Source organism: Crocuta crocuta, unplaced genomic scaffold (assembly GCF_008692635.1).
Source record: "Crocuta crocuta isolate KB4526 unplaced genomic scaffold, BGI_CrCroc_1.0 scaffold8, whole genome shotgun sequence".
Taxonomy (NCBI): domain Eukaryota; kingdom Metazoa; phylum Chordata; class Mammalia; order Carnivora; family Hyaenidae; genus Crocuta; species Crocuta crocuta.
This window is the reverse complement of record NW_027532162.1, coordinates 2,050,718-2,077,824: the sequence shown is the minus strand read 5'-3', so window position 1 is coordinate 2,077,824 and position 27,107 is coordinate 2,050,718. Positions and strand designations below refer to the sequence as shown.

General features: G+C 45.5%; 2 protein-coding genes and 1 non-coding gene across 6 annotated transcripts in view; 2 read left to right on the top strand and 1 right to left on the bottom strand.

Annotated features, from left to right (window-relative positions):
* Positions 1–13,373, bottom strand: part of MOK (MOK protein kinase) — a 48,814-nt gene extending 35,441 nt beyond the window's left edge. For 3 of the 4 annotated variants that reach the window (XM_077776509.1, XM_077776512.1, XM_077776510.1), the window contains exon 1: positions 13,302–13,373. In XM_077776509.1, coding sequence (XP_077632635.1) covers positions 13,302–13,308 — 7 coding nt within the window. In that variant the 5' untranslated portion in view covers positions 13,309–13,373. Of the gene's footprint in view, positions 1–12,962; positions 13,012–13,301 lie in introns of those variants that run through there. The other variant, XM_077776511.1, reaches the window with a different exon arrangement.
* A 10,035-nt stretch (positions 13,374–23,408) lies between these two features.
* On the top strand, positions 23,409–23,482 carry TRNAI-AAU (transfer RNA isoleucine (anticodon AAU)). Its single transcript has one exon. It is a non-coding gene; the product is annotated as a tRNA-Ile (tRNA).
* Positions 23,483–27,031: 3,549 nt separating this feature from the next.
* Positions 27,032–27,107, top strand: part of ZNF839 (zinc finger protein 839) — a 16,411-nt gene continuing 16,335 nt past the window's right edge. Inside the window, exon 1 of the mRNA XM_077776542.1 lies at positions 27,032–27,104. Within this exon, the coding sequence (XP_077632668.1) occupies positions 27,032–27,104 (73 nt within the window). The remainder of the gene's footprint in view (positions 27,105–27,107) is intronic.

Here is a 27,107-nt window from a genome sequence, read left to right as displayed (position 1 = left end):
GTCTCTCTCATCCTAATGGGTATTCCATAAAAGAAGGGCTCATGAGCCATGATATTTAGGAAACACGGGGTTAAATAAGGAGAACCATGCTCTACTGCAGAGTTCCTTGAATACATGGTGAGTGTCCAGGGTAAGGAAAAGGAGTTGGCTGGCGGGGCGGAGTTGGGAGGGGGTGCATAACCAGGTCTGTGTCGCAAGCATTCCAGTTAACATCACCTAGGGCTGCTCAAGATCCCCAAACTGAAGATCTGTAAACTAAGTTATTAGAATTCCTCTCATCCAAGTCTTCATTGAACAAAAAACTAACCCATCTAGCTCCCAGCAAGTCAGGATTTCCAAACTATTCTGCCAGGTTTTACAGGTTTTACTTCCCACTGCCCTTTTAAGAGAAGTTGGCTAAACAAAGAAAGAGGACAGGGGCACCTGGCTGGCTCAGTCGGTAGAGCACGTGACGCTTGATCTCAGGGTGGTGAGTTCGAGCCCCACATTGGGTATGGCACCACCTTAATAATAATTAAAAAAGAAAAGACAGGGGACTGCCCCAATGGAGTCTTCAGGACAGAGGTGTCAGATCCCTGCCAACAAAAAAACAGAAGCTGTAACTTGCTGGACAGCCACGGCTTAATGAAATCCCAGAGCCCCTCTGAAACAGGGACTGCCCACAAAGTGCTGGAGCCAGACGGGAAAGTATCTCCTGAGAGGCTCCTTCAAAACAAACAAACCCAATCCAGACCCTGCAGCTTAGCTCTAATGTGTCCAGTTTGGAACTTTATAAATAATTTGACAAATCTCTTGAGGAGCCTCCAGACTTTGTGGTAAAATTCAACCAGCCTGATATTTCTGAGTAATACACCCTTCTGCCCTCAGGAAAACCCCATCCTGACCTACCTAACCCCACTTTTACTAGTCAAGGGACAGGTGCTGCTTAGTAACACCAAATCTTTCTCGTGGACAGACTAGACCATTACACCCAGAAATTTCCGTGAAAGGAGACAGAGTCTATTATTGGGCAGAAAAGAGTTCACATGGCAGACCTAAAATTACTCCCCTCAGAATGGTTTGCTTGCTCTGCACAGCAAAGGAAACAATCAACAAAACAAAAAGGCAACGTAAAGAATGGGAGAAGATATTTGCAAATAACACATCCGATAATGGGTTAAAATTCAAAATATATAAAGAACTTACGAAATTCAGTACCCAAAACACAAATAATCCAATTTAAAAATGGGCAGAAGAGGGGCGCCTGGGTGGCTCAGTTGGTTAAACATCCAACTCTTGATTTCAGCTCAGGTCATGATCTCACCATTTGTGAGTTTGAGCCCTGCGTCCAGCTCTGCACTGACAGTGTGTGGGGCCTGTTAGGGCTTCTCTGTCTACCTCCCTCTGTCCCACTCACTCTCTCTCTTTCTCAAAAATAAATATTTTAAAAAATAAAAACAAAAATGGGCAGAAGACATGAACTGACCCTTTGCCAAGGAAGAAACACAGCCAACAGACACATGAAAAGGTGCTTATCACCACTCATCACCAGGGAAACGCAAATCAAAGCCACAATGAGCCATCACCTCACACCTGTCAGAATGGCTAAAATCAACAACACAAGAAACAACAGGTATTGGCGAGGACCCTGGAGCACCGTTGGTAGGAATGCAAACTGGTATAGTCACTCTGGAAAACAGAATGGAGATCCCTCAAACAGTTAAAAATAGAACTACCCTACGATCCAGTAATCACACTACTGAGTATTTACCCAAAGAATATAAAAACACTAACTTAAAGGGATACATGTACCCCTAAGCTTATAACAGCATTATTTACAATAGCCGAGATATGGAAATAGGCCAAATGTCCACTGATTGATGAATGGATAAAGAAGAGGGGAGATTATATACATAATATATATATATATATAAAACAGAATATTATTCAGCCACAAAACAGAACTGCCTTAAAGCAGACGTCTTTCCCTTGTTCTGTACGCACCCTGTCCTCTGTTCCAGAACAGCTCATGTTCCACTTTGCACCTTCTCCCAGGAAGGCCATAAGCCCCTTAAAGGCAAGGTCTACAATCTATTCTCTTTGTGCCCTGCACATACTCAACAAATGAACAGAGAAAATCCCTGCTCATATGCTTCTAGAGTCCCTTGGACACATTCTCCAGGGGGAGCTTCACTGACAAGTGAATCACAAAATTACTACTATCGGCTAACTGGAAATCAATCCTTTTCTACCCGCCTCCACCTCAGTGATCTGCAATCACACTGAGAGAGACCCCTTGTCCCTTAGGTTACCTCCTTTCCCAAGTCAGACCATCCATATAAATGCACCAGCGGATTAAAAAGATAAGGATAAAGTGACCAGAAGTCTCCTTCAATTATCTTCTAAAGTTTCACAGTCCTCCAATAAGCTGTCTTTTAGAATATGTTTTTCCCAACTACATGCCAAGAAATGATGCATCAGGTAAATTCAGCCTTACCCACAACCAGGTCCCAGAAGACATAAAAAACAAACAAAACCAAGCTAGGTGATCACAGCTTGGGCTATGCAGTGCGATGCGCTGTTGTGCACTGACCATGGGGCACCATTTTAAAAACAAACTTTTAACTATTTTTTTTTAATATTTTTTTATTTTTTATTTCTAGGAGAAAGAGAGAGAGAGAGACAGCGTGAGCAGGGGAGGGTCAGAGAGAGAGGGAGACACAGACTCAGAAATAGGCTCCAGGCTCCGAGCTGGCAGTCAGCACAGAGCCTGACACAGGGCTCGAACCCACAAACTGCGAGATCATGACCTAAGCGAAAGCCAGATGCTTAACGGACTAAGCCACCCAGGCGCCCCTAAACTTTTAACTTTAGAATAGTTTTAGGTTTACAGAAAAATTATAAAGATAATATCAAGAATTCCCACATTCTTTATATCCAGTTTCCCTATTATTAACATCTTACATTTGTCACAATTAATGAACCCATCCGTATTGATACATTACAATTAACTAAAGGTCACGCTTTATTCAGATTTCCTTAGTTTTTACCCCATATCCTCTTTCTGTCCAGGGACAGCACTTTACACCAGTCATTGTATCTCCTTAGGCACCTGGTGGCTGGGACTGTTCCTCAGGCTTTTCTTGTTTTGTGACATCAACACTTTTGAAGAGTACTGGTCAGGTATTTTGTAAGGTGATCTTCTACTGGAATTTGTCTGCTGTCTTCTTCTGATGAGACTTGGGTTATGGGTTTGGGGAAGATGATCACAGCGCTATGGTGCCATTTCAGCACGTCACATCTAGGGCCCGTGCTATCACCAGGGCTTGTCACTGGTGATGCTGACCCAGATCACCAGGCTGAGGTGGTGTTTGTCAGTTTCTCCAGTGCAGAGTGACCTTCTCTGCACCCCCTTCTGTACTGTGCTCTTCAGGGAAAGTCACTATGAGATGCTACAATGAGTGGGAAACGATGTCCCCCTCCTCGAGGGCGGAGCACCTACATAAGTCATTTGGAATTCTCCTACACAGGAAGCGTGTCTAGTCTCATTTACTTATTTAACAATTGGCATTGGTATGGACCCATGGGTATTTATGTTATACTGGGGTGATCCAATACTACGTTATTTTGTTGCTCAAGTTGCTCTAGCTTTGGCCACTGGGCACCCACTCAACTGGTTCCTGTGTCCCTTCGACCTTCCTCCTCAATAAAGGGTCCATTTGTTTTCGAATATCTTCTTACTTGCTAGTAGTACAAAATCCTGTGTGTTCCCTGTCTCAGTCCTAGGACTGGCCATTTCCCAGAAGCCTTGAGGCCTTTTACAGGAGAACGGTATTTCTTGGTACTTATGAAACACCAAGATCCGAGCACTAGGTCTCAGGCACCCTTTTATGCTTAATCATCTCAACACTCCCAGGCTAGAGGGTACCCCATTAGCCCTATCTTACAAATGAGGTCAGGTAGCCTGCCCAAGGTCACATCAATAAGCTGTAGGACAGGGCTTTAAACCCGGGGAGTCTGACTGCAGAAGCCCTTTCCTGACCACACTGCCCCTGCTGTCTCCCACGAGCAGAACACCATCACGAGGGTGCAGATGAAGTCACTCCAATGCAATTACGAGAGCACTGACCTTGGCAGGAGCTCCTCTTCAAAAGAACTGGCTCGGCTAACAAGGTCCATGAGAAAGGCAGAGTTTGGGAACCCGGTGCCAATGATATAGGGACACAATCTTGGTAGAAGGACCAGTGAAAGCATGAACGCCACAACTCTCACAAATGACCACCAGAGTACCGTCTGGTCTCTCCTTATTTGATAACTTTCACACTTCTGATATAGTCAGTCCATCAGGCAATCTGGTCACTCAATATTCCCTGATGTCATCTACATTGTGCTGTCACTTCGTGCCTTTTACAACATTAGATAGTTGTTTAACAAAGTGGGAATGACTAGCTTTTTTTAAGTTTGAGAGAGAAAGCGTTGTGTACACAAGCAGGGGAGGGGCAGAGAGAGAAGGAATCCCAGGCAGGCTGTGTGTTCCACACCGAGCCCAGCTTGGGACTTGAGCTCATGACCTTGAGATCGTGACCTGAGCCAAAATCAAGAGCTGGCCACTCAACTGACTGAGTCACCCAGGTGCCCCAACAACTAGCTCTTAGAACGTGTTAAAGCACATCCACTGGAATGGCTAAAATTAAAAAGGCTGAAAACGCCAAGTGTTAATGAAGACGTGGACTCAACAGATCTCTCATATGTGGATAATGGGAATGAAAAATGGTATAGCCATCTCTCTGTCTCCTTCTGTCTCTCTTCCCCGCTCGTGCTCTCTCTCTCAAAAAAATTTTTTGTTGCATTTGTGGGGCGCCTGGGTGGCTCAGTCAGTTGAGTGTCAGACTCTTGGTTTCAGGTCATAATCTTGTGGTTTCATGGGTTTGAGCCCCACATTGGGCTCTGTGCACTGACCACACAGAGACTGCTTGGGATCCTCCCTCTCTCTGCCCCTCCTCCACTCATGCTTTCTCTCAAAAATAAATAAGTAAACTTAAAAAAATGCAACTGTGTATTTACCAGCCTTTCAGAAGGGGAGGGCCTTTTAACACAGAAGTTCAATGAATTGACAAAGAAGGAAGATCTAGAGGTGAGCCGAGCCACATGTTTTAAGATGTTTACATCAAAATCTTAACAAAATGTGAAGGCAAACCATGATCTGAGAAAATATATGAACAAATATGAGAATAGCTAATATATTTAATTATAAAGACAAGTTTTAACAAATACTAGTATCTTTCAAAAACTGTTTTAAAGTTTATTTATTTTTGAGACAGAGAGAGACAGAGCATGAGTGGGGGAGGGGCAGAGAGAGAGGGAGACACAGAATCCGAAACAGGCTCCAGGCTCTGAGCTGTCAGCACAGAGCCCGACGCAGGGCTCGAACCCACGAACCGTGAGATCATAACCTGAGCTAAAGTCGGACACTTGACCAACTGAGCCACCCAGGTGCCCCAATACTAGTATCTTTCAAAGAAAATGCACAAAAGGGCATAAGATGATTCACTTAAAAGATAAAAGTGGCTCAGGGCGCCTGGGTGGCTCAATAGGTTATCTGACCTCAGCTCAGGTCCTGATCTCATAGCTTGTGAATTTGAGCCTCATGTTGGTCTGTGCTGACGGCTCACAGCCTGGAGCCTGCTTCAGATTCTGTGTCTCCCTCTCTCTGCCCCTCCCCTGCTCTCTCACTCTCTCTCTCTCAAAAATAAACATTTAAAAAAATAAAAATAAATTAAAAAATAAAAAGATAAAAGTAACCAGTAGGGAAAACTACTGACACTTAGAAGAATACAAAAAGAGCTGCCTTTTTTTTTTTTTTTTTTTTTGAGAGAGAGAGAGAGAGAGAGCAAGCAGGAGAGGGGCAGAGGGAGAGAGAAGGAATCTCAAGCAGCCTCCACGCTCAGTGCAGAGCCCGATGCAGGGCTCGATCTCACACCCTGAGATCATGACCTGGGCCGAAATCAAGAGTCGGATGCCCAACTGACTAAGCCATCCAGGTGCCCACCCCCCTTTTTAAAATAAGAGACTGTTCCATCTATCGAATTGACAGAGGTCTGCCACATGTGTACTCCACACAGGAACAAGGTTGTGGTGAGGCAGTGTCCATGTGACATGGCACAACCGACGGGAAATGAATGTGTACAGCAAGACCGCTGAGAACATCCGCGACCTGGTGGGGACGGGCCTCCTGGGGGAGGGTGTGTGGTAGACTCTCACTTTCTGATTAACATTCTGTATTATGTCAATACTCTACAGCAAACATGAATTACTTGTTTAAGTGGGAAGAAGATATTAGAAAGAAAAGAACCCATATCCTTTGGCTCAGCAATTACACTGCCAGATTTCTATCCCAAGAATACCAACAGGGACACAAATAAAATTTACAGACAGATGTTCATCACAGTGCCACACCAGTAGGAATGCTAAAAACTCAAATATCTAATATCAAAGAATGGTCTGATAATATTTTCAGCCACAAGCTGAAATATTAGGTAGCCACTAAGAATGATGCTTTCAGGTTGTCTGGGTGGCTCAGTCAGTTAAGTGTCTGACTTTGGCCCAGGTCGTGATCTCTCAGTTCCCGAGTTCGAGCCCTGCATTGGGCTCTGTCCTGACTCCTCAGAGCCTGGAGCCTGCTTTAGGTTCTGTCTCCCTCTCTTTCTTCCCCCTCACCCGCTCATGCTCTAGCTCTCAAAAATAAATAAACATTAAAAAAAATACTTTCAAATAACATTTAATGATATAGGGAAATGTTAGACATATTTAAATTAGGCATAATTTAATGTTAAGTGAAAAAAGGATGGTAACCATCATGCAAACACATATACACCCAAGAGAAAAAATGGACATAAATATGTTAAATATGTTAAATATGTTAAAGCATCTATGTCTGGGTGGGATCAGTAATGACTTTAATTCTCTCCATTATTCTTTTCTATATTTTTCAGTGTTCACAATGAATATATGTTACTTTAGATGCGCACGTGTGTGGGCATTCTCAAGAAATCAGTGAACTCGGTTAACCGCCAAAAGAAACATGAGCTCAAAATGAACTGTCTTAATACTACAATAGCAGTTTAAAGAGACAGGAAGCTTCTGGGAGGGATGAAAGCCAGTTACTTAAAGTCAGGCTGTGGACTGAGGTATTGGATTTGAGAATAGAAGGGAAATTTACACAGTAAATTCTCATTCGTATTTCATCACAGGTTAAATAGACTTACTTAAAACAAAATAAAACCAGTCAACTGTTCTCTTGAAAGTGGTTTAAGTACAAACTCAGAATGTGTGCCAATGTCCCAGGCTAGCCCCAGGCCATCACAATGAGCGAGTGATAAACAGAACCAGTGCTTGGAGACGGCCATGGTGGATAAAGGTCACTTATCTCTCCCATGACTCCTTCAACAGAAGGGCTGGGTATAAAACAAGAATGAAAGGCAAAGGAGAGAAAAAGAGAAACATCTTTATGGAAAAAAATAAAACACCTAGGAAGCATATTTTCCTATTCTTTCCAGCAGGACCTGCCATATTTTCACAGCCTTTAATTTAGATAAGGGACATCGGGAGTACACAGAGCACAACACAGAGCTAGGAAGGGACACAGCTGTGCTAAGGGGAAAAAATCCTGCTCCACATTAAGGGGAAGAGACAAAATAAACGGTCACCAAAAAACCACCCAGACTCAAGGACAAAGAGGAGTTACCTAATATAGCTGCATGAAAGGGCAGAAAGAGGAAGATCCTATTCATTTTTATTAAACCAAGTCTTGCTTGTTTAAGTGGAAATTAAGCCTATTTAACGCATGAAAATGAAGGTCAAATTCACTTTTTGTGAAAAGGGACACTTGTCATGCTCAAATCCATTTGTACTTTAAGCGCTGCTTCTAAAGATCTTAGTCAAGGCAGGCGATAGGCATCAGCTGTGGGGCTTCAGCGGGGAGAGATGAGAAGAATTGTGGGAGGTGGATTATGGAGGACAGCTCTCAACTAGGGCTGGAAGAAGAGGACCCAGCTTCTAATTTCCACTCTCTTGGAGAGATTAACTCAAACCAAGTTACTAAAACGAGGTGAGGAACCTTCAGCGAAGAGGGCTGTACCCATTTAATTACTTGGTGTAGTAAGGCAAACTGTGGCATGAATTACCGAACATCATGAAAACACAAAAGGACACAAAATTATTCATAAATCCATAAAAATTTTTCATTCAAATTGCACCTTTAACCCAGTAAGTGTACTGCTTGGAATGTAGGCCACTGATGGACATCAAGAATTTAAAAAAAAAACAAAAACTATGTTCAAACATCCTCAATGAAGGACCATCCTCGAGAGTTACACTGCAGCGTATTTAATACAATCCCATATAGTTCGGGGTATCTGTTTAAGAGACAAACACATATTCACACGTACATATACAGATACATACATCTATGTATGTACACCTATGTATCTATATGTACATGTGAATATGTATCTGTATATGTACACGCACACACACACAATATGCACAGATTTGTGGAAGTACATCTAAGGAAATGTTAACCAGGACTGACTGTCAAGTAGGGGACGGTCCCAAAACTAACTTCAAACCTTTCACTGTTTCTGTGTATAACAAAGCCAGTATTACTTTTACTTAATTTTGTTTTAATTTAAAGAGAAAAAAAATAAAGACAAAAAGTTGCTAGTTGATGCATCTATTTATAAAAACAGAAAGAGAGAGGTGCACTAGAAGAGAGAGACACACAATTATTTGAGGTTCCCTACAAGTTTGGTTCCATAAAAATACATTCATGAGGGACACAAAGCTGAACTCTCTGTAAAAACAAATAATTTAAAAATTTCTGTGATATAATAGGAAACTGTGGCTGCCTTCTGAACACATAGGGTTTTTCTTCCTTTTATAGGTATGTTTTGAATAATCCATTAAAACATTCAAACAGTAAAAAAAAGTGGCACTACCACTAGATAACGGTAAATTTCTTCCAAATAAGAATCTGTCATTCTTTCCCCTTCTATATCCCTGCCTTCCTCCACTGGGGTAGCAAATAAGAACTCATTCATAATGGCCTCTTACCAGACACTATGCTGTGAGCGTTTACATAGTTGATCTCATTTAATCTTTGAAATGATCCTATAAAATAGGTATTCTTATGCCTGTTTAAAACAGAGTGTGGAGGAGTACCTGGCTGGCTCAGGGGGTGGAGTGTGTGGCTCTTGATTTTGGAGTCATGAGTTCAAGCCCCACGCGGGGTGTAGAGATTACTTAAAAATAAAATNAAAAAAATTAAAAAAAAAATCTTATAAATAAATAAAACTAAGTGTGGAAGATTTTATTTTCGGAAGATGGCAGCTTCTAGATATTCCATCCCACATGATCATCTTAGTATATATCTATGCCACTCTTCATCAAGAGGTGCGATCTACGTTCTCTATGCTCAACTCTGGGGGAGGTGGAGGCGGAACTATGACATTTCTGAGGCTAGATCAGAGAAGGTCATGCTGCTTCCACCTCACGCCCTTGGGACGCCGATCCTCAGAACCCAAGTGCCACCCTGCGAAGAAGGTCAAGGCAGGTGGAGGCGGTAGTGTGCCGGCTGACAGCCCAGGCCAAGCCAGCAGACAGCCGGACACACAAGTAACAAACTTCGGAGAGGACTCCAGCCCCAGCCACAACAGGACTGTGACTGCAGGAGAGGATCCAAGTGAGGCCTGCCTAGCTGAGCCCAGGCCCACGGAACCACGAGGGAGATTAACGTGTTGGTATTGTCAGCCGCCAAGTTGGGATTTGTTAGGAAACAGTACATAACCAGAATAATGAAGAAAGAAAGGTCAGTAACCTGCGAGCCCGCCATGTCTGCCTGGCCTGGTGACAACCTTCCTGTGTTACGCCCTGCTCCCTACAACAGCAAATGACGCGGAACAGTAAGAACGCTCACCACATCCCTAAACACTTGGGCATTGCCTAGAAAACTAGGTAGAAAATACACGCAGAAAACCATAAAATGAAGACCAACATGATGACCCAGCATTCCTGGCCCCACTCTGACCCCAAGCTATGAGTCCAATTTCACCATTACTCACTTTTCCTACTCATTCTACATAAATGACTCTATCTCTGTGAATTCCTGTTCTGGAATATTTTCCCCAGGGTTAAATATTTATCAGGCATCTAACTGATCAGGAGGTACACCTGGGTGACACTAGGTCTCACTGGTACTTAGACTGGATTTTAAGGTAGAAGAAAGAATAAAGATGTAACAGTAAACCAACAAATTGAAACCTACCAACGTTCCCATTTAAAAGAACATATCAAATAATTCCTACTATACTGAAACAAGAACAATAACAAAAAAAAAAACCCCACAAAGGTTTAAAGGATATAAAAAATGCAAGTATTTACATATATAAAATATTTATGTGTGCAGCACCTGGGTGGCTCAGTCAGTTAAGCATCCAACTCTTGATTTCAGCTCAGGTCATGATCTCATAGTTTGTTCATTCAAGCCCTGTGTTGGGCTCTGCACTGATGGTGTGGAGCCTGCTTGGGATTCTCTCCCTCCCTCTGTCTCTGCCCGTGCTCATGCTCTCTCTCTCAAAAATAAAGAAATAAGCTTTAAAAAATAAAGTGTTTTATGTGTAATATGTGTCACATATTGATCAAGTATACAACATATAACCCTAACATGAATGTTTAAGAGGCGGATGGGGCACCTGGCTGGCTCAGTTGGTGGGGCATGTGACACCTGATCTCAGAGTTGTAAGTTCAAGCCCCACACTGGGTGTAGAGATTACTTAAAAATAAAATGTTGGGGGCACCTGGGTGGCTCAATTGGTTAAGTGTCTGACCTTGGCTCAGGTCATGACCTCACAGTTCTCTTCATGAGTTTGAGCCCCACATCAGGCTCTCTGCTATCAGCACACAGCCTGCTATGGATCATCTGTCCCCCTTTCTCCCTGTCCCTCCCCCACTTGTGCACGTGTTCTCTCCTGGTCTCTCTCAAAATAAACAAACTTTGAAAAAAATAAATTCTTATAAAAATTAAATAGGGGCGTCTGGGTAGCTCAGTTGGTTGAGTGTCCGACTTTGGCTCATAGGTTCAAGCTCCACAGTCCATGCGTTAGAGCCCCTGTCAGGCTCTGTGCTGACAGCTCAGAGCCTGGAGCTGCTTCAGATTCTGTGTCTCCTTCTCGCTGCCCCTCCCCCACTCAACGGGGTGGGTGGGTGTGTGTGTGTGTGTGTAAGTGCACACACGCACATGCTCGCTCTCTCTCAAACATAACTAAATATCCAAAAAAATTTTTAATAAAATAAAAAGGGGGCTAGACACACATTTACATATGCTTGTATATAGATGCACAGATACACAGTCATATAAACAGACACATATAGACACGAGTGAAACTGTAAGAGTAGGTGCCTCTAGCACAGGAGCAGCAAAGATCTAAGAGGCAAAAGTGAATAAATGGAATGATCAAATGATCACCCCAACTCCAACAAAACTGAGACACACTGATGGGGACACATTACCTCTGACCTATTTTTGACCAGAATGTTTAAGCTAACGCTTATCATGAGGAAACAATCAAATAAATCCAAATTGAAGGACATGCTGCAAGATCCATGGCCTGAATTCTTCAAAAAAAAACATCATAAAAGACAGAGAAGGCAGGACACTGTTCCAGTTTACAGGAGACCAAAGCAATATGGCAACAAAATGCAATTTGTGCTTTTTGATTGGTTCCTGGAAAAAATAAAACACCTATAATGGATGTTATTGGGATAACTGGGACAATCTGAAATATAGGCTGCATATTGGATAAGAGTGCTATATGTCAAGACGTTGTCTGCATTGTCTTAGGAGACACTTGCTGAATTATTAGTGGTGAAAAGTACTGATGTGTACTACTAACTCTCAAAGTTGCTCAGCGAAATAAACACTGTACATAATTTAGAGTGTGCAAGTGAGCAGACACGCAAAAGGCAAAATGGTGCATTTAGGGGAAAGGTTTATAAACAGTCAATGAATTCTTCTTGCCACTTTCATGCATTTTCAAAAATTCTGAAAATAAATAGTTGGGAAGGGAAGAAGGGAAAAAGTGAGTATATAAGTCCACACTATAAGTAAAAATGTAAATAAAGGGGCACCTGGGTGGCTCAGTCTGTTAAGCAACTGACTTTGGCTCAGGTCATAATCTCTCAGTCTGTGAGTTCCAGTCCCGCATTGGGCTCTGTACTGACAGCTCAGAGCCTGGAGCTGCTTCGGATTCTGTGTCTCCCTCTCTCTCTGACCCTCCCCTGTTCGTGCTCTGTCTCTCTCAAAATTAAATAAACATTTAAAACAATTAAAATGTAAATAAAGCCTTTTGTAGGTCTTGTATTCTAACTACAGCTTTGGGTGCGTTAATGAAAAGAACAAACGAACCTGTAAACAACAGCCCAAAAGAAAAGAAGAATGTCTTGTAAAGCGTTAATGGGGTAAATTATTTTAAATTATCTTTGTTTCACAATTTATGCCATAATCAATTACCAATGGACACTTAAGGAGGTACGATGCAAATTTTTGCATTGTAAGTACACGTAATTATATCTTTTCACAGCAAAGGAGTTCCGAATTTTCCGTATCTGTGGCAGAAATATAGATCTGTACAGAAACGCAAAAAAAAATTTTTTTAAGCCCATTCAGGTTGGTTGCAGTTCAATTACCCATAATCCACAAATCCAAGCATAGGTAAATTTTTTACCATTACATTTTCTAGGATGACCACTTCATTTCCCAACTTCTCAGTTAAGACTTCACGAAAAGGTTGTTTCAAATCCCTATAAAGATAGTTCCAACAAAAACACTACTGTTTGATCCAAAAAATAAAATAGCCCGTCTTTCCTCTGATTTTTCCCTAAACCTATGTCATTAAAAGGCAGGAAGCCACACAGTAACCGCTCAGTACCTTACTGCCGAATGTTCAAGAATCCCCGTTTCGGTCCAGCGTGTAAATACAACAAAACTCCCCAAACTTGTAACATAACCTCACACCAAAATACGCCTGGGAGGTCTGGGGGGCGGGGGGAGTCGCTCTGGGATCCCACCGCCCGGAAGCCAGCCCCGAACCCCGGGGGCGCCCGCTTCTGACAGCCCAGGGAGGTTCGGGGTCCCCACACGCCGGGCCTTCCCGGCCTGCTGAGCGGCCGCACCACTCGGGCGACCAGACCCCGCCCCTCCATACCCTCCCGGGTGCCCGGACCCGCCGTTCGCCCTCGCGTCCCCACCCCTCCTGGGCCCCGCTCACTCTTCATCCTGGATGCGGAAGCCGACGACACGCCCTCGCCGACACCGGGCGGAGAAGAAAGGGGCAGAAAGGGACGCCCCCAGGCTTCCACTCCTCTGAGGCAGGGTCCCGAACCAGGACCTCCGCGCTGACCCCGCGACAGAGAGCGTTAGGACGCGGCCGCCATGTTGTATCCCTGTCACCCTAGCAACAGTCAGGTCCCGGACGCTCCGAGGCCGCCGCCCGCGCGTGCGCAAAACACCACGTCCGTCTCGGGCGCCCCAGCGTGTACGCGTGCGCAGTGCGGCCCGCCTCCTTAGTCTAGTTGCTAAGCAACCTCCCTCGCCCCTTTTGGTAAGCGATTCCCTGCCTTTGAGTGTAGGCGACCTTCAGGGATCGCTATTTCCAGCCTGCCTGAGAATTTAGCCATGTGACCCCTAATGCTGGAACGACAGTCGAGCTGTAACTGGGCTGGGGACGCACTTTTGATACCTATTCTTTGCTGTCTCATCCTGCGATTGATCATCTCCTATTTAGTCTGGAACACAGAAGTTCATTTGTAAGTTTTTCTATTTAATTCAGCAAGCGTTTATTGAGCCCAGGGCACTGTTGCAGGCTTTGGGACTATAAAGGAGGGCAGTATGGACAGGGTCCCCGACTTCCTGAAACTTACGTTCCAGTATAAGGTTGAATAAATGAATATGTGAATAAACTGTGTGCAAATAGGGTGGCCTTATAAGCAGACGGTGGCCAGCCCTCCGGAAACTCACAGTGCGGTAAAAATAACAACTGGATGTATCCACGTAGCGCTTTATGAAGCTCATTGTCATGTAGTTGCTTTTTTCATCCTCACAACTATTCCCTTAGTTCAGGTATTCCTATTTTTTTCAGTTACTTTTTGAAATTAAAGAAATAAAACGTGTCCTTTTGGGGAGAATAAAAATACAGAAATGTATCAAGTAAATTTTGAAATAATCCTTTCGAAGCATTTACGTCCTTCTCACTCCCCGTCCTCCCCAGAATTAACCACTGGCAACAGTTGAGTGGCATCTTTTAGCAATTTCTTTCCCCATAATCGAGAATCTGTAGATATCCTTCTATAATTTGCTTTTTTCCACTTAATAAATCGTAGTCATTTTTTAATATAAGAATATGGAAAGCTTCCCTATGCTTTTTAACTGGCACATAATATTCCACAGTATGGATATACTCCTGTTTTTTAACCATATCCCTATTAATGTTTCCTATTTTCACTGTTACAAACAATACTTCAGAAAGTATCCTTGTGCATATCTTTGAGCACACATTCTCCAAAAACAGTGTGCCAACACAGAAAGATCTATATATGAATTCCCTTCCCCCCACACTTGCACGGTCACAGCATGTCTATGAAGAATAAAGACCCATACAGTCTCTTCCCCTTCGCTGCCTTCGCTGGAGCGACAGCCAGCGAGGTTTCACCTCCCTACCTCAACCAAAATGAAGTTTAATCTGTTTGTGACTTCTGACCCGAGCGAGAACCGTAAACAGCACCTGCCCACATTCGCAGGAAATTTATGTCTTCCCCTCTTTCCAAAGAGCAGAGACAGAAGTAGTACGTTGGATCGATCCATGCCCATGTGGAAGGATGATGAAGTGCAGGTTATGCGAGGACACTACGAAGGTCAGCAAACCTGGCAAAGTAGTCCAGGTTTACAGGAAGAAATACGTGTCATCTACATTGAAAGAGGACAGCGAGCGCAGGCAAATGGCACAACTGTCCCTGCAGGCACCCACCCCAGCAAGGTGGTTATGGCTAGTCTAAAACTGGGCAAAAACCCATGAAGATCCTTGAACGCAAAGCCAAGTCTCACCACGTCGGAAAAGAAAAGGTCAGACAGGCAATCAGGAAGATGCGGGAATAAAGGAATCTGATGCACGACATTTAATAAAAACTGTTAAAAAAAGAAGCCATTCAGGAAAAGATCAATCATAACAATGTGCCATTTTTAGTTTCTTTATGGATCCCAGTCCCTCTCTCTTGTCCCCCCTTGAGGACAGCATGTCTTGTCTGTTGGCTGGGAGCCATCTCCTGTCTAAGCCACTAGACATGAGCCCTGAATGCTGCCGCTGCCCGGCCACTTTCCCCTGTGCCCCGCCCTCTGGAGCCCATCCCCGCAGGGGGCAGACCACTTGCCCAGGTGCACTCTGCCCTCAGTATTCCCTTCCTCCCCGCCCCTGCAAGACGCCTCGGTTCCCCCCCCTGCACACCCCTCCTCCTGTCTCCACCCACCGCCTGCTGGTCTCAGCCTCCTCCTTCCAGCCCCAGGGGGGCCACGTCCCCACAGGTGCCTGTCTGTCATTTATAAGATAAAGCCACACTTCTCACCCCACACACAATCTCCCTCCACCTGAAACCCTCAGGCCTACCCCTTTGCCCAACCCACGTTCCTTTCACCTCTTTGTGCCTGAATTCATTTTGGTTTAGAAAGTTATTTTTAGGGGCAACTGGGTGGCTCAGTTGGTTAAGCATCCAACTTTGGTTCAGGTCATGGCCTCTCGGTTTGTGAGTTCGAGCCCCACATAGGGCTCCGTGCTGACAGCTCAGAGCCTGGAGCCTGCTTCAAATTCTGTCTCCCTCTCTCTCTGCCCCTCCCCTGCTCTCACTCTCTCTGTCTCAAAACTAAATAAAACATTTTTATAAAAAGAAAGTTATCTTTAGTTCCTCAAATAAAGTTAATGTTTTAAATATATTTGATTTATATTTAATTAATACAATTATAATTTATATTAATATATTATTTAAACGATTATAAAACACACATTATTATTATATTTAACATATAATATGTTATATTCCATTACATTATATATTTGGTGGCTATTCTGTTTCATGGCTGCCCCATCCCCTGTTTAACTGGCCCCCTACTGATGGACATCTGGGTTATTTCTAATAGCCCGATCTTTCAAACACCGCTGCCGTGATCAACATTGTAAATACATAATTTCCTGTATGTCCATGTGTACCCAGAGGAGAAATTTCCAGAATGGAACTTCAGAGTCAAGGGCATATGCTTTGAAATTTTTAACTTCTTTTTAAAAAACTGAGTCAAGTTCATATAACATAGAATTAACCATTTTAAAGTGTGACATTGAGTCCATTCACGGTGTTGTGCAACCGTCACCTCTATCTAGTTCCGAAATCGCTTCTTTATCACCCCAGAAGGAAGCCCTGTTCCCGTTAATAGTCACATGATGCTAAATGAAAAAAGCCAGGCATTAAAACCCGCATGTGTACTGTATGGTTCTATTTATCGGAAATGGCCAAAGCAGGCAAACTGGAAGAGACAGAAAGGCGCTGGGGGAGGGAGAGAAGTGACTGCTCATGGGGACAGGGTCTCTTTCTGTGATGATGGCAATGTTCTGGAATCAGAGCGTGGTGATGGCTGCACAACTTTGTAATAATTACTGAATTGCACATATTAAATGGTACGAATGGTAAGTGGGAGCACCTATGTGGTTCAGTCAGTTGAGTGTCTGAATCTTGATCTCGGCTCAATTCATGATCTCATGGTCTGTGAGTTCAAACCCTGCACTGGGCTCTATGCCGACGTCGAGGAGCCTGCTTGGGATCCTCTCTCTGTGTCTGCCCCTCCCCTGCTCATGCTCTCTCTGTCTCTCTCAAATAAATAAACTTAAAAAAATAATATGTGAATTTTATCTCAAAATAAATTGAAAAAACCACACAGGGTGGTTATTGCCAGTACTATTGTTAATGGTGCTATCTTTGCTGGCTCTGAAGGGCCGCATCTAATCCCTGCAGACCACTGGGGTTTGGTCTCTTCCTATCTCCTTGTGGCCTTTCCTCTTATTTTGGGACTTTGTCACATTTATCTCTGTATCTCTTTCATATGCTTTTTTAAAAAAAAATGCTTATTTATTTTTTAGACAGAGAGAGAGCGCAAGCAGGGGAGGGGCAAAGAGAGGGAGACACAGAATCTGAAGCAGGCTCCAGGCTCTGAGCTGTCAGCACAGAGCTCAACAAAAGGCTTGAACTCACAAACTTCGAGATCATGACCTAAGCTGAGGTCGGATGCTCAACCCACTGAGCCACGCAGATGCCCCACTTTCATATGCTGCCTCTGCCTCTTGGGCTCTAAGCCCCTTGGTCTGCTGGCCTTTTATCTCCCTGCAGGCAGAGGGTGTTACTGGATAGTCACGGAGTTCCTGTTAAATTGATGAACAGGTGAACGCATTTTGGCAGGGGAGTCCCAGCCCCATGTTTCTGGTTGCCACGGGCTGAGGGAGTTCCTGCTCTCTTTCATTGTGGACAAGCAGCTCCGGCGAGTAACGCTGCAACGACCAGGTTGGTCTGGTTGTAAAGACCAGTGTGCTCACCCAGGCAAGCGTGGGCTGCTGGACTTCAACCCGCAGCAGCTGGGTCAGCCCATCACTGTGGTGTGCAGCTTGCACCTGGTGTGTGAAGGCCCTGGGGGCGGGGGGGGGGCTCCAGAATGAAAGATCAAAGGATACAAATGGGGTACCTTAGCTGGAAGTTTACAAAAGGGGAATTTGTGAAAGCTTTTGCCTAGCTCAGTGGTTCTTAAGCTTTAGTAGGTCTGAAATCACCTGCCTTCAGGTGACTGTGGTTTGCTGAACCCAGATTGCCACGCCCCACTCCCCAAGTTTCTGCGTCTGTAATTCTGGGGCAGGGCTCAATAATTTGCAGCTCTAACAGGATCCCAGGTGATGCTGCTGCTGCACTAGTGACCATATTTTAAGAACCACTGGCCTAGATAACTCCATATTCTTTCTTTAATTCTGAACAGATTAGGAAACGCTACTTCGAAAAGAAAAGGCAATTGCTGTGGACCCGTGTCTCCCTATAGAAACACGCTCAAACACCACGCCTGGGTGTCAGCCTCCCTGGCTTACAGCTGTGGGACCTGGTCACCTGCCTCCCTGGACCACTCGTGCCCTGAATGGCAAGAAGACGAATTGACACCCAAGAAACAATGGGCTGTGAGCCCTTCTCCTGTCCAGCACACGGTGACCGCAGCCAGCCTCTTCCACACGCTCAACAGATGCTTGCAAAATGGGACCACCCTGCACCTTAGAGATGCACCTTCGAAACTGCACAAACACTACAAACAGCCACTGGAGCTTCTTGATTTATTCTAAAACTTTCTCGCACAGTTCATCCCGCATCCTAGCACTAGCTTTTCCCTATTTACCAATGTCAAGACATTCAGCCATGAGGGCATATTTAAAAGATATTCATCCTGGGACACCTGGGTGGCTCAGTTGGTTAAGCCTCCAATTATGGCTTAGGTCGTGATCTCATGGTTTGTGGGTTTGAGCCCCATGTTGGGCTCTGTGCTAACAGCTCACAGCCTGGAGCCTGCTTCGGATTCTGTGTCTCCCTCTCTCTCTGCCCCTCCCCCCTCAAAAATAAACAAATATTAAAATGCTTTTTTTAAAAAATAAAAGATATGTATTCTGTGTTCAGGAAATAGGCAGAAATAAGAAAAATTAGAGATGACAGAAATTTCAAACGTGTTAACACTGGTAAGGTGGGCAAATCCAAATCCATCTGAAGATATTAGAAATTAGATTCATTTTAGAAAATAATAAATATATCTCACAGGAAACTGAGTTAGCAGGGCTATGAAATAAAGAGCACAGGAGTATTGGCCATTTAAACGAACATGAAGAATGGTAGCTAACCCACCACTGTAAGTAAGGTCACGGTATAATGTGTGATGTGAATGCAAAAGTAGGTAATCAGACTCGGGGAGTCTATGCACATCTCTGAGAAACAGGCGTTCAGAACAACAGATCTCTTATAAAGTTTAAGAAAAGGTTTCCTAAAAGGAGAACAGAAAGAATTAAATTTCAGCCCTTAAAGTCATAGAGAAGAAAATCACACGAGGGGACCCCAGTCAAATCACTGGACCACTGTTTTCTCATTTCTGTAGCATGGGGTTAAAAATACCCACTCCAAAGGGTGGTAGTGCAGACGCAATCAGATGTCTTTTGCACACGACACAATACTGCTAGATTTTTGCTCAGATGCTCAATAAATGTTGACTAATCAAAGGTATCATCAACTGTCACCTGCTGTTACTCCTTTCTGACACGGGAGAGCTTGATTTTCAAAGATTATTGAACATCCAGGACAAACTTTAAGCTTCGATGGGAAGGAATCAAACAGGCAGACTGATAGAGGCCTTTGCCAAGGTCACCCACTCACTAGGGGCCATCTCGGCTCAGACCCAAATCTGCAACTTCCAGCTCCCTGTGCTTCCAAAGCTCCCTCACATGAATAGAGACCTTTGTAAAAGCTTTGCAATTAATGTACATGCTTTAAGGAAGGACATTTTTTAAAAGTCTCTGGAACCAACTGATTTGTTGTAGCAAATTAGAAGCAACATCTGAAAACTCCTTCTGTTTGTCTATTTTTCCTTTCTGTTGTCTAACAGCTTTGACAGGGTACATATTGTACAATGAAGCATTTTATTCCTGCTTCCCCGCCCCGCCCCTGCTTTCTTTTCTTTTTCTTTCTTTCTTTCTTTCTTTTTTTTTTTTCCAGATTTGATTGGCAAGAATTCAGCTTCAACATTCAAAGTGCTTTGCTCTGTCCTTGTCTGTGTGCTCCAGGGCTCCAAGTCAAAATAAAAAATGTAAAAAGAAGGTTGGAAGATAGTTCAAGGACATTGTTCAGGAAATAGACAAACAGACCTGGGCTTGGAACAAAGGAAAGAGAAGAAAATTAGAGATTCAACCCCGAAGTTTTGACCTCTGAAAAATAATGTTCCAGAAAAAGATAAGAGGAGATTCTCAAATCTCCCTCGGAAACACTCTTCCTCTGAAATGTTGCCAGAATGAAAGGGCATGTTTCTGCATCGAAAGGTCCGACAGAATGAATTTAACACACAATGAATTGAACATTAATTCAGCAAATGTGTATTGAACACCTACTCGGTGCCACGCACTGTTCCAGGAACTTACGACCCACGAATGTGGTGATGGAGGCCACGGTCAAGAGTGCGGCTTCCACGAGCAAAGCAACAGCGAAGATTGCCAGCAGACCGAATGCTGGGAGAGAGGCAAGGGACAGATTCTTCTTCAGAGCCCTGGGAAGGAACCAACTTGAGGACACCTTGGACTTGGACTTCTGGCTTCCAGAACTGTGAGAGAATACCTTTATTTCTCTGAAGTCCCCCCAGTATGTTTTATTGCGGCAGCCCTAGGACACGAATACAAGTTTACAAGTCAACTTGTAAATGGACTTGTAAAGCAAATGGACCGCGTAAGATCCAAGCTGCATGCACAAAGCCCCTCTCTCAGACCCTGAAAAAGCTGAATGATAGCCCTGCGCCATCCAGTGCCGGTCCTGTGTGAATTTGCATTTTCCTAACTCAGAGTATGTTGTTTGTCTTGCAAGAACTGTCAGATGGAGTCAGAACTGGCAGGAGAAATCCAGAGGAGTTAGCACAACACGGAGCAGGAGGCGCCCGGGCGGCGGGGGGCTCAGCGGACGCCTAGGTCTCCGGTGCCCCCTACCGTCTGCGTTCGGTCACNGGATTGGAGCCGCCCACTCAGGAAAGGAGCCTTCAATTCTGCCCGGCTTGTGCCAGGGCTAGACCTCTAGGGATGATCTGTCAGCTTCGACAAACCTGGATGGACCATCTACTATGGGCCAGTCACCAGGTGCAAAATACAGGTTGCTGCCCTCCTGCACTCACGAAATAAGCAAGCTCCGGACGAAATATAAAGCAGGAAAAGCAGGGAATTTTGCGTGCCGGTTGTGATTTTAAATAAGGGGTGGGGGCGCCTGGGTGGCTCAGTCGGTTGAGCGTCCGACTTCAGCTCAGGGCATGATCTCACGGTTCATGGGTTCGAGCCCCGAGTCGGGCTCTGTGCTCTCCAGCTCAGAGCCTGGAGCTGCTTCAGATTCTGTGTCTCCCTCTCTCTCTGACCCTCCCCTGCTCACGCTGTCTCTCTCGGTCTCTCAGAAATAAATAAAACATTTTAAAAAAATAAATAAGGGGTGGGGGGTCAGGGTAGCCTCGCTGAATATATGATACCTACGCATAGACATGAAGACATGAGGGAGGGGGGCTTGGCAGTGTCTGGGGGAAGCGGGTCCAGGAAGAGGCCCAGAAATGCAGAAGCCCCAGGGCAGGAGCATGGTCTGGTGAACAAGGAAGGAGGGTGTGGGCTGTGGCAGAGGGCGTGGGAGAGGGGAGCAGCTTAAGTCGGAGTCTTTCAAGGGGTGTTATTCTGCGTGTAGGGTTGCCACATAGGCACAGAATGCTCAGTTAAAGATGAATTTCAGATAAACAACTACATATATTGCCTGGGATATATACTAAATTATATGCTAAATCTGGCAACCCTGTCAGGGCTGGGCCAGGAGGGGAGGGTTTGAACAGAGAAATTACTTGACCTGACAAGTTTTAAAATGTGAATTTGCAATTAGCTCATTCATTCATCTTACTGATTTAGTTATTATTATTATTATTATTAAATATAATCTACCCCCATGCCAGGCTCAAACTCATGACGCCAAGATCAAGAGTCACTTGCTCTTCTGACAGAGCCAGCCAGGCACACCTGACTCCTATTTATCACACTCCTGTTATTCCAGAGAGTGTGCTGGGCGCTGGGCATTCAGCTACCAGCAAAACGGACAGGATCGAAGACATTTCACTCCACCAGAGTGCTACCTGTTTTAGCCTATACTTACCCATCCCTGACCATCAGAACATGGATCAGGGAGCCTGGTGGGCTCAGTCAGTTAAGCCTCTGACTTTGCCTCGGGTCATGATCTCATGGTTCATGGGCTCGAGCCTCCGACTCTGGTCTGACCGCTAGCTCAGAGCCTGTCTTCGGTTCTGTGTCTCCCTCTCTCTCTCTCTGACCCTCCCCTGCTCACGCTGTCTCTCTCTCTCTCTCTCAGAAATAAAGTAAAAAGAAACAAACAAACAAAAAAATCCTGGCCCAAACTTGCACCCGGCACTGTTTACCTAACTCAGTGTGTTGCCTAAGTGTCTCCACCCATACTAACTTAGCACCTGTCTTTGCTAAACTGTGGGCTTGGTGAGGGAAGGGTCAGGTCTGCGTTGCTCACCACGGATTCCCTGGGGTCAGGGCACTGCCAGGCTTAAGGAGTGGGTGTTGCGGAAACCTGGCTCAACACCTCCTTTTAATAACATCTGTTCTGTTAAGATCAGCTAGACTGGGCTTGCGCGGCTTGCTGATGATACATCTGCTTTTTTTTTTNTTTTTTGCGTAGTGAGACCGCAGGAATGGACAATGTGAAAAGCTGGGGCTCCCTTCTCCTACTCGCAGAGCACAGGAGGTCAGGGACTCGGAGACCAGAAAGTCCCCCGGGGGACAGTATCTCTCAGGCACTAGCCCTTTGGAGTGGATACTACCCGTTGCCCACCCAGCAACCGTTTCATGATTTATTCATGTGCTAGTTACCAAGAGGCGGCAAAACGATGACATTTTGCGGACATTAAAAACGGGCGGGGGGACATTAAGGATCCACTTAAAAAGCATTTGCAATTTCTTAGGGATATGATAACGATAAAGAAGTACAAAAAAAGAAAGATGAAAGATTATATTCTTTTTAACAAGGTTGAACTGAACGCCGAATATATATTTTTAAATAAACCTGTGCAGTGAAAAAAAGATTGTCAGGAAAGATACCAAAACCAAAGCGGCCGTTGTTTTCGGGCGGTGGGGGATCCGGGGGTTCCTTGGTTCTCTATCCGGTTTTCTGCATTGTCTAAGCTGTCTTTAGCCACCCCAAGGGCCCTTGACACACGAAGTTTCCACGCTGGGAGGATTCTCGGGGATACATAAAAATAGCACTGAGTCCCAATGTTTGAAAATCCTACTCCCGAGCCAAGCCTCCCACGTATAATTTGCATCCGCGCGTGAGAACCTCGGGTTCGTGCTAAGGAACCACTTCTAGTCTCTTTAAGGAGTCCCCGTGTCTTCTTCTGGCCAATAGGGATGACCGCCGGGATGACGTCAGCGCCGGGGAGCGGAGAGCACGGCGGCTCGGAGTCCGCCCGCGACCCCACGCAGGCGTAGACACCTCATAGACTTAACGGCGCCGCCCGAGCGTCAAGTGGCCGGTTAGCTCAGTTGGTTAGAGCGTGGTGCTAATAACGCCAAGGTCGCGGGTTCGATCCCCGTACGGGCCACAAACCTCAGTTTTCTTTACTTTCCCCCTCTACTACTCTCGTTTTTCAATGCATTTTACAACTTTTTCCTTCCTTCCTTCCATGCATTTTACAACTCCCTCCCTCCTTCCTTCCTTCCTTCCTTCCTTCCTTCTTTCCTTCCTTCCTTCCTCTTTCTTTCTTTCTTTTTAAATATGCCTTTCCAGAGCTGCGAGCCGCAGACGGGAGAGGCGCCGCATAATCGTTCTGGACTCTGCCCCGAAGTTGGCGCAAGGACAGGATCCGCACGTGTTCGTCCCTGCAAGTCCCCGCCCGCCAGACGCACCAGCAGCTGCTCTTGGGGTTGGTGGTGGTGGTGGTTGTTTTTTTTATTTTTATTTATTTTATTTTTTTGGATGCTCTCAGAAGCCACTGCCAGTTGCTTCCTGATGCAGAGCTTCTGAGGGCCGTCGGTGGAGTCCCCGGCTTTCATGGTTCTTAGAATTGCAAATCCGCGTCTGGAATTACTTCCTCCCACAAATGCGGAGGGAGCGCCTTCTTCCTGCTCGGCCTTTGCGATTCTAGGTGGGAAGCAGAACAGTGAAAGGGAGACACAAATCCCAACCCCAATGGAGACAATGACCAACTAACACGGGTCATGTCTTCAGTGAGACATGGTTGTGGAAGCATCTGGAAACCTTCTCTTGCTACTTTCTTCCTTTTCAGGGAGATCTTAGGCTTCACATCTTTCCCTCTTGGTTCTACATTTGGAGCTAGAAGGCGACTGGGTGGATTTCTCACTTGTGGTTCAAGTCTCGCGAGCATTCAGGATGTACAGTTTAACACAAAAGCCAGTTATTTTAGGACTGATGCCATCTTCTATCAGGGTCTAGTAGGAGCTCTAGCCGTGTTTGAAAAGTATCCAGTGAGAACATCTACTAAATCACTCACTCTTTTTCTCAAATATGTGTTAAGCTCTGATGTAACGCAGCAACAGCTCAAGTCCACAGACCAGAGGCATAAAGCCCTTGATAAGTATTCAGCATGTAGTAAAAGGGCTCATAAATGCCACCGATGGGGTGCTTGTTCTTCCAAACAGTTCAGAAGGAGAGCGTGGGGCTCTCGACAGAGTACAGTCCCTTTGGATGTCACACCTTGGACATCTGAGTTGGGTACCTTGTCAGATGCAGGGACCCAGCAGGGGAGGAGCCCGCTGAGACTGCTGTCCTCAGAGCAGCACACTGCTGCAAATAAGGCTTGAAAGGGTCCAGAATATGTGTGGCATAAAAATTATTTTGAGCAGGAGGCATTTGAACTCCTAAAACGTCTTATCTGCCTAAAAGTAGAGCCATCCCAAAGAATTCAAAAGAATTCACTTTGTCATAAATTCCCTTCTCCGGGACCAGTCAGGAAAGGTGGACTCTTGTCACCGGAGAGTATTTGGCATTACACCTATACAGGCATTGTCACAAAGCTGTCGTATGTCCCATCTATTCCGCTAAGGGTCCATTTATCTTTCCTAAAAGGCTTTTATTTTCCCACAAGCCCCCTTTCCCCCTTCCCTTCCCCTCTTAAGACAGTATATAGGTCCCACATCTAACTTTCTCTTTGAGTCACATTTTTCTGTGAATTCTCTAGGTACATTAATGCATGATTAAATTTTATATTTTCTTTTGTTAATCTGTCTTTTGTTACTTTAATTCACAGGCCCCTAAAGACTGAACCTAAGAGCATAGAAGAAAAGTCCCCTCTCCCCTGACAGGCTCAAAAATGATGAAATGGGGTACTCTGCTCTAGATGAAGAGGGCAGTTCCGGCTTAGGGGTTAGAGAGGACCTTTATGACATCTGAGGATGTGAGAGTGAGAAGGTCTTATTTCAAAGTTAAAAAAAAGACGATTAAAGATTAAAACAAATTCCACAAATTTGATCTCCCCTCTGGCCGATCCTTAGTGAGGCTACTGATAAGTTAAGTTAGAGCACTGTTGGGAGCTTAGTGAATCCAACGTGAGTATTGATTATGATGATGATGGCCATGTGGAGAGAAAAATGACCAGAAGTCTACCAGAACCTTCTGAGACATCAGCCTGGCTCCCCAGTCTCCGCTCTTTTATCGGCATCAAGGCACTCATCATATTATACTGTAAATGCCAGTCTCCTCCTCCTCTTCCTGCCTAGACTGTATACAGAGGTCAGGACAGTCCGGAAGGCAAGCATGGTGACTCACTCAGCAGGTGCTTAATAACTGTTGACCAATGGCCCTACTCCCCTCCCTGCGGAGGGGTGTTGAGAAACACTCACCCACCAGCAACTACAAAACTGGGTGGGATGGATACACAGAACCAGGCGAGTGAAGAGGAGGGGACGTGAAAAGGTTGGGTTGAAGAAGAGAGAGTGGTAGAGTTGTGACGTGTGATGGACAGGACAGAAATGTGGAGAGGAGTGGTCAGGTCCCTCCCTCCCTCCCTCCCTCCTTCCTTCCTTCCTTCCTTCCTTCCTTCCTATCCATGCGTCATTCATTCCCTGATCTTGCACTCTGAGCGGGTGCTTGTGCTGAGCACTGTGTATAACATCATCCTGGCTCTAAAGGGGCTTCCAGTATGGGTGGATGTATCCACCTGGGAACAATTTAGAGCCACAGTTGTTAAAAATGCACAGTTCAGGGGTGCCTGGCTGGCTCAGTCGGTGGAGTTGAGACTCTCGATCTCTGGGCTGTGAGCTCAAGCCTAAGGTTGGGTGTGGAACCTACTTAAAAAATTAAAGAGGGGCACCTGGGTGGCTCAGTCGTTATCCACTCAGGTCAGGATCTCAGGATTCAGGGGATCGAGCCCTGCCTCTGGCTCTTTGCGCTGATAGCCCAGAGCCTGCTTGGGATCCTCTCTCCCTCTCTCTCTGCCCCTCCCCCGCTCGCACCCTCTCTCTGTCTCAAAATAAATAAATATTAAAATAAATAAATAAAATAAAACTCGTTAACTTTAGGGCCGCCTGGGTGGCTCAGTCGGTTAAGCGTCCGACTTCGGCTCAGGTCATGATCTCGAGGTGCGTGGGTTCGAGTTCGCGTCGGGCTCTGTGCTGACAGCTCGGAGCCTGGAGCCTGTTTCAGATTCTGTGTAACTCGTTAATTTTTAAAAAAGGGGAGCACCCTTTGGATCCCCTGCAACATCTACTAATCAGAAGGTGGGACCCAGGTACCTCCCGGTGCCGCCGGGATCTTCAGGTGGCTCTAGTGCGCATGACGTGGAGAACTTTTGGATAGTGTGACTGTTGGAAAGGCGAAGGGGTCTGGAACTCCGGAGACCTCCTCCTGGGAGACCCTGGACAGCTCCTGGAGGAGTGACACCTGAAAATTACATCAGTGACAAGCGAGGAGAAGATAGGCGGATTCAGTCCTTGGGGGAAGCGGTGACGGGGCGGGGCCAACCCAGGCCACGCCCACCGGCCTGCTCTGCCAGTTGCGGTCGCCTTCCAAGGTGTCTTGGCCTGCGGGGCACTCGTAGTCCCCCCCACACCCCACCCCCGCCCCCGTCCCAGGTGACGCACATTTGAGCCGCCGTCGCTTGGCGGCGCGAGTTCGAGTCCCGGTTTTGGCTGCCATGGCGGACGCGGAGCCGGAGGCTGAGGACGGCAGCGAGGATGGCGGCGGCGGCCAGGCTCCCCCCGGACAGGGCT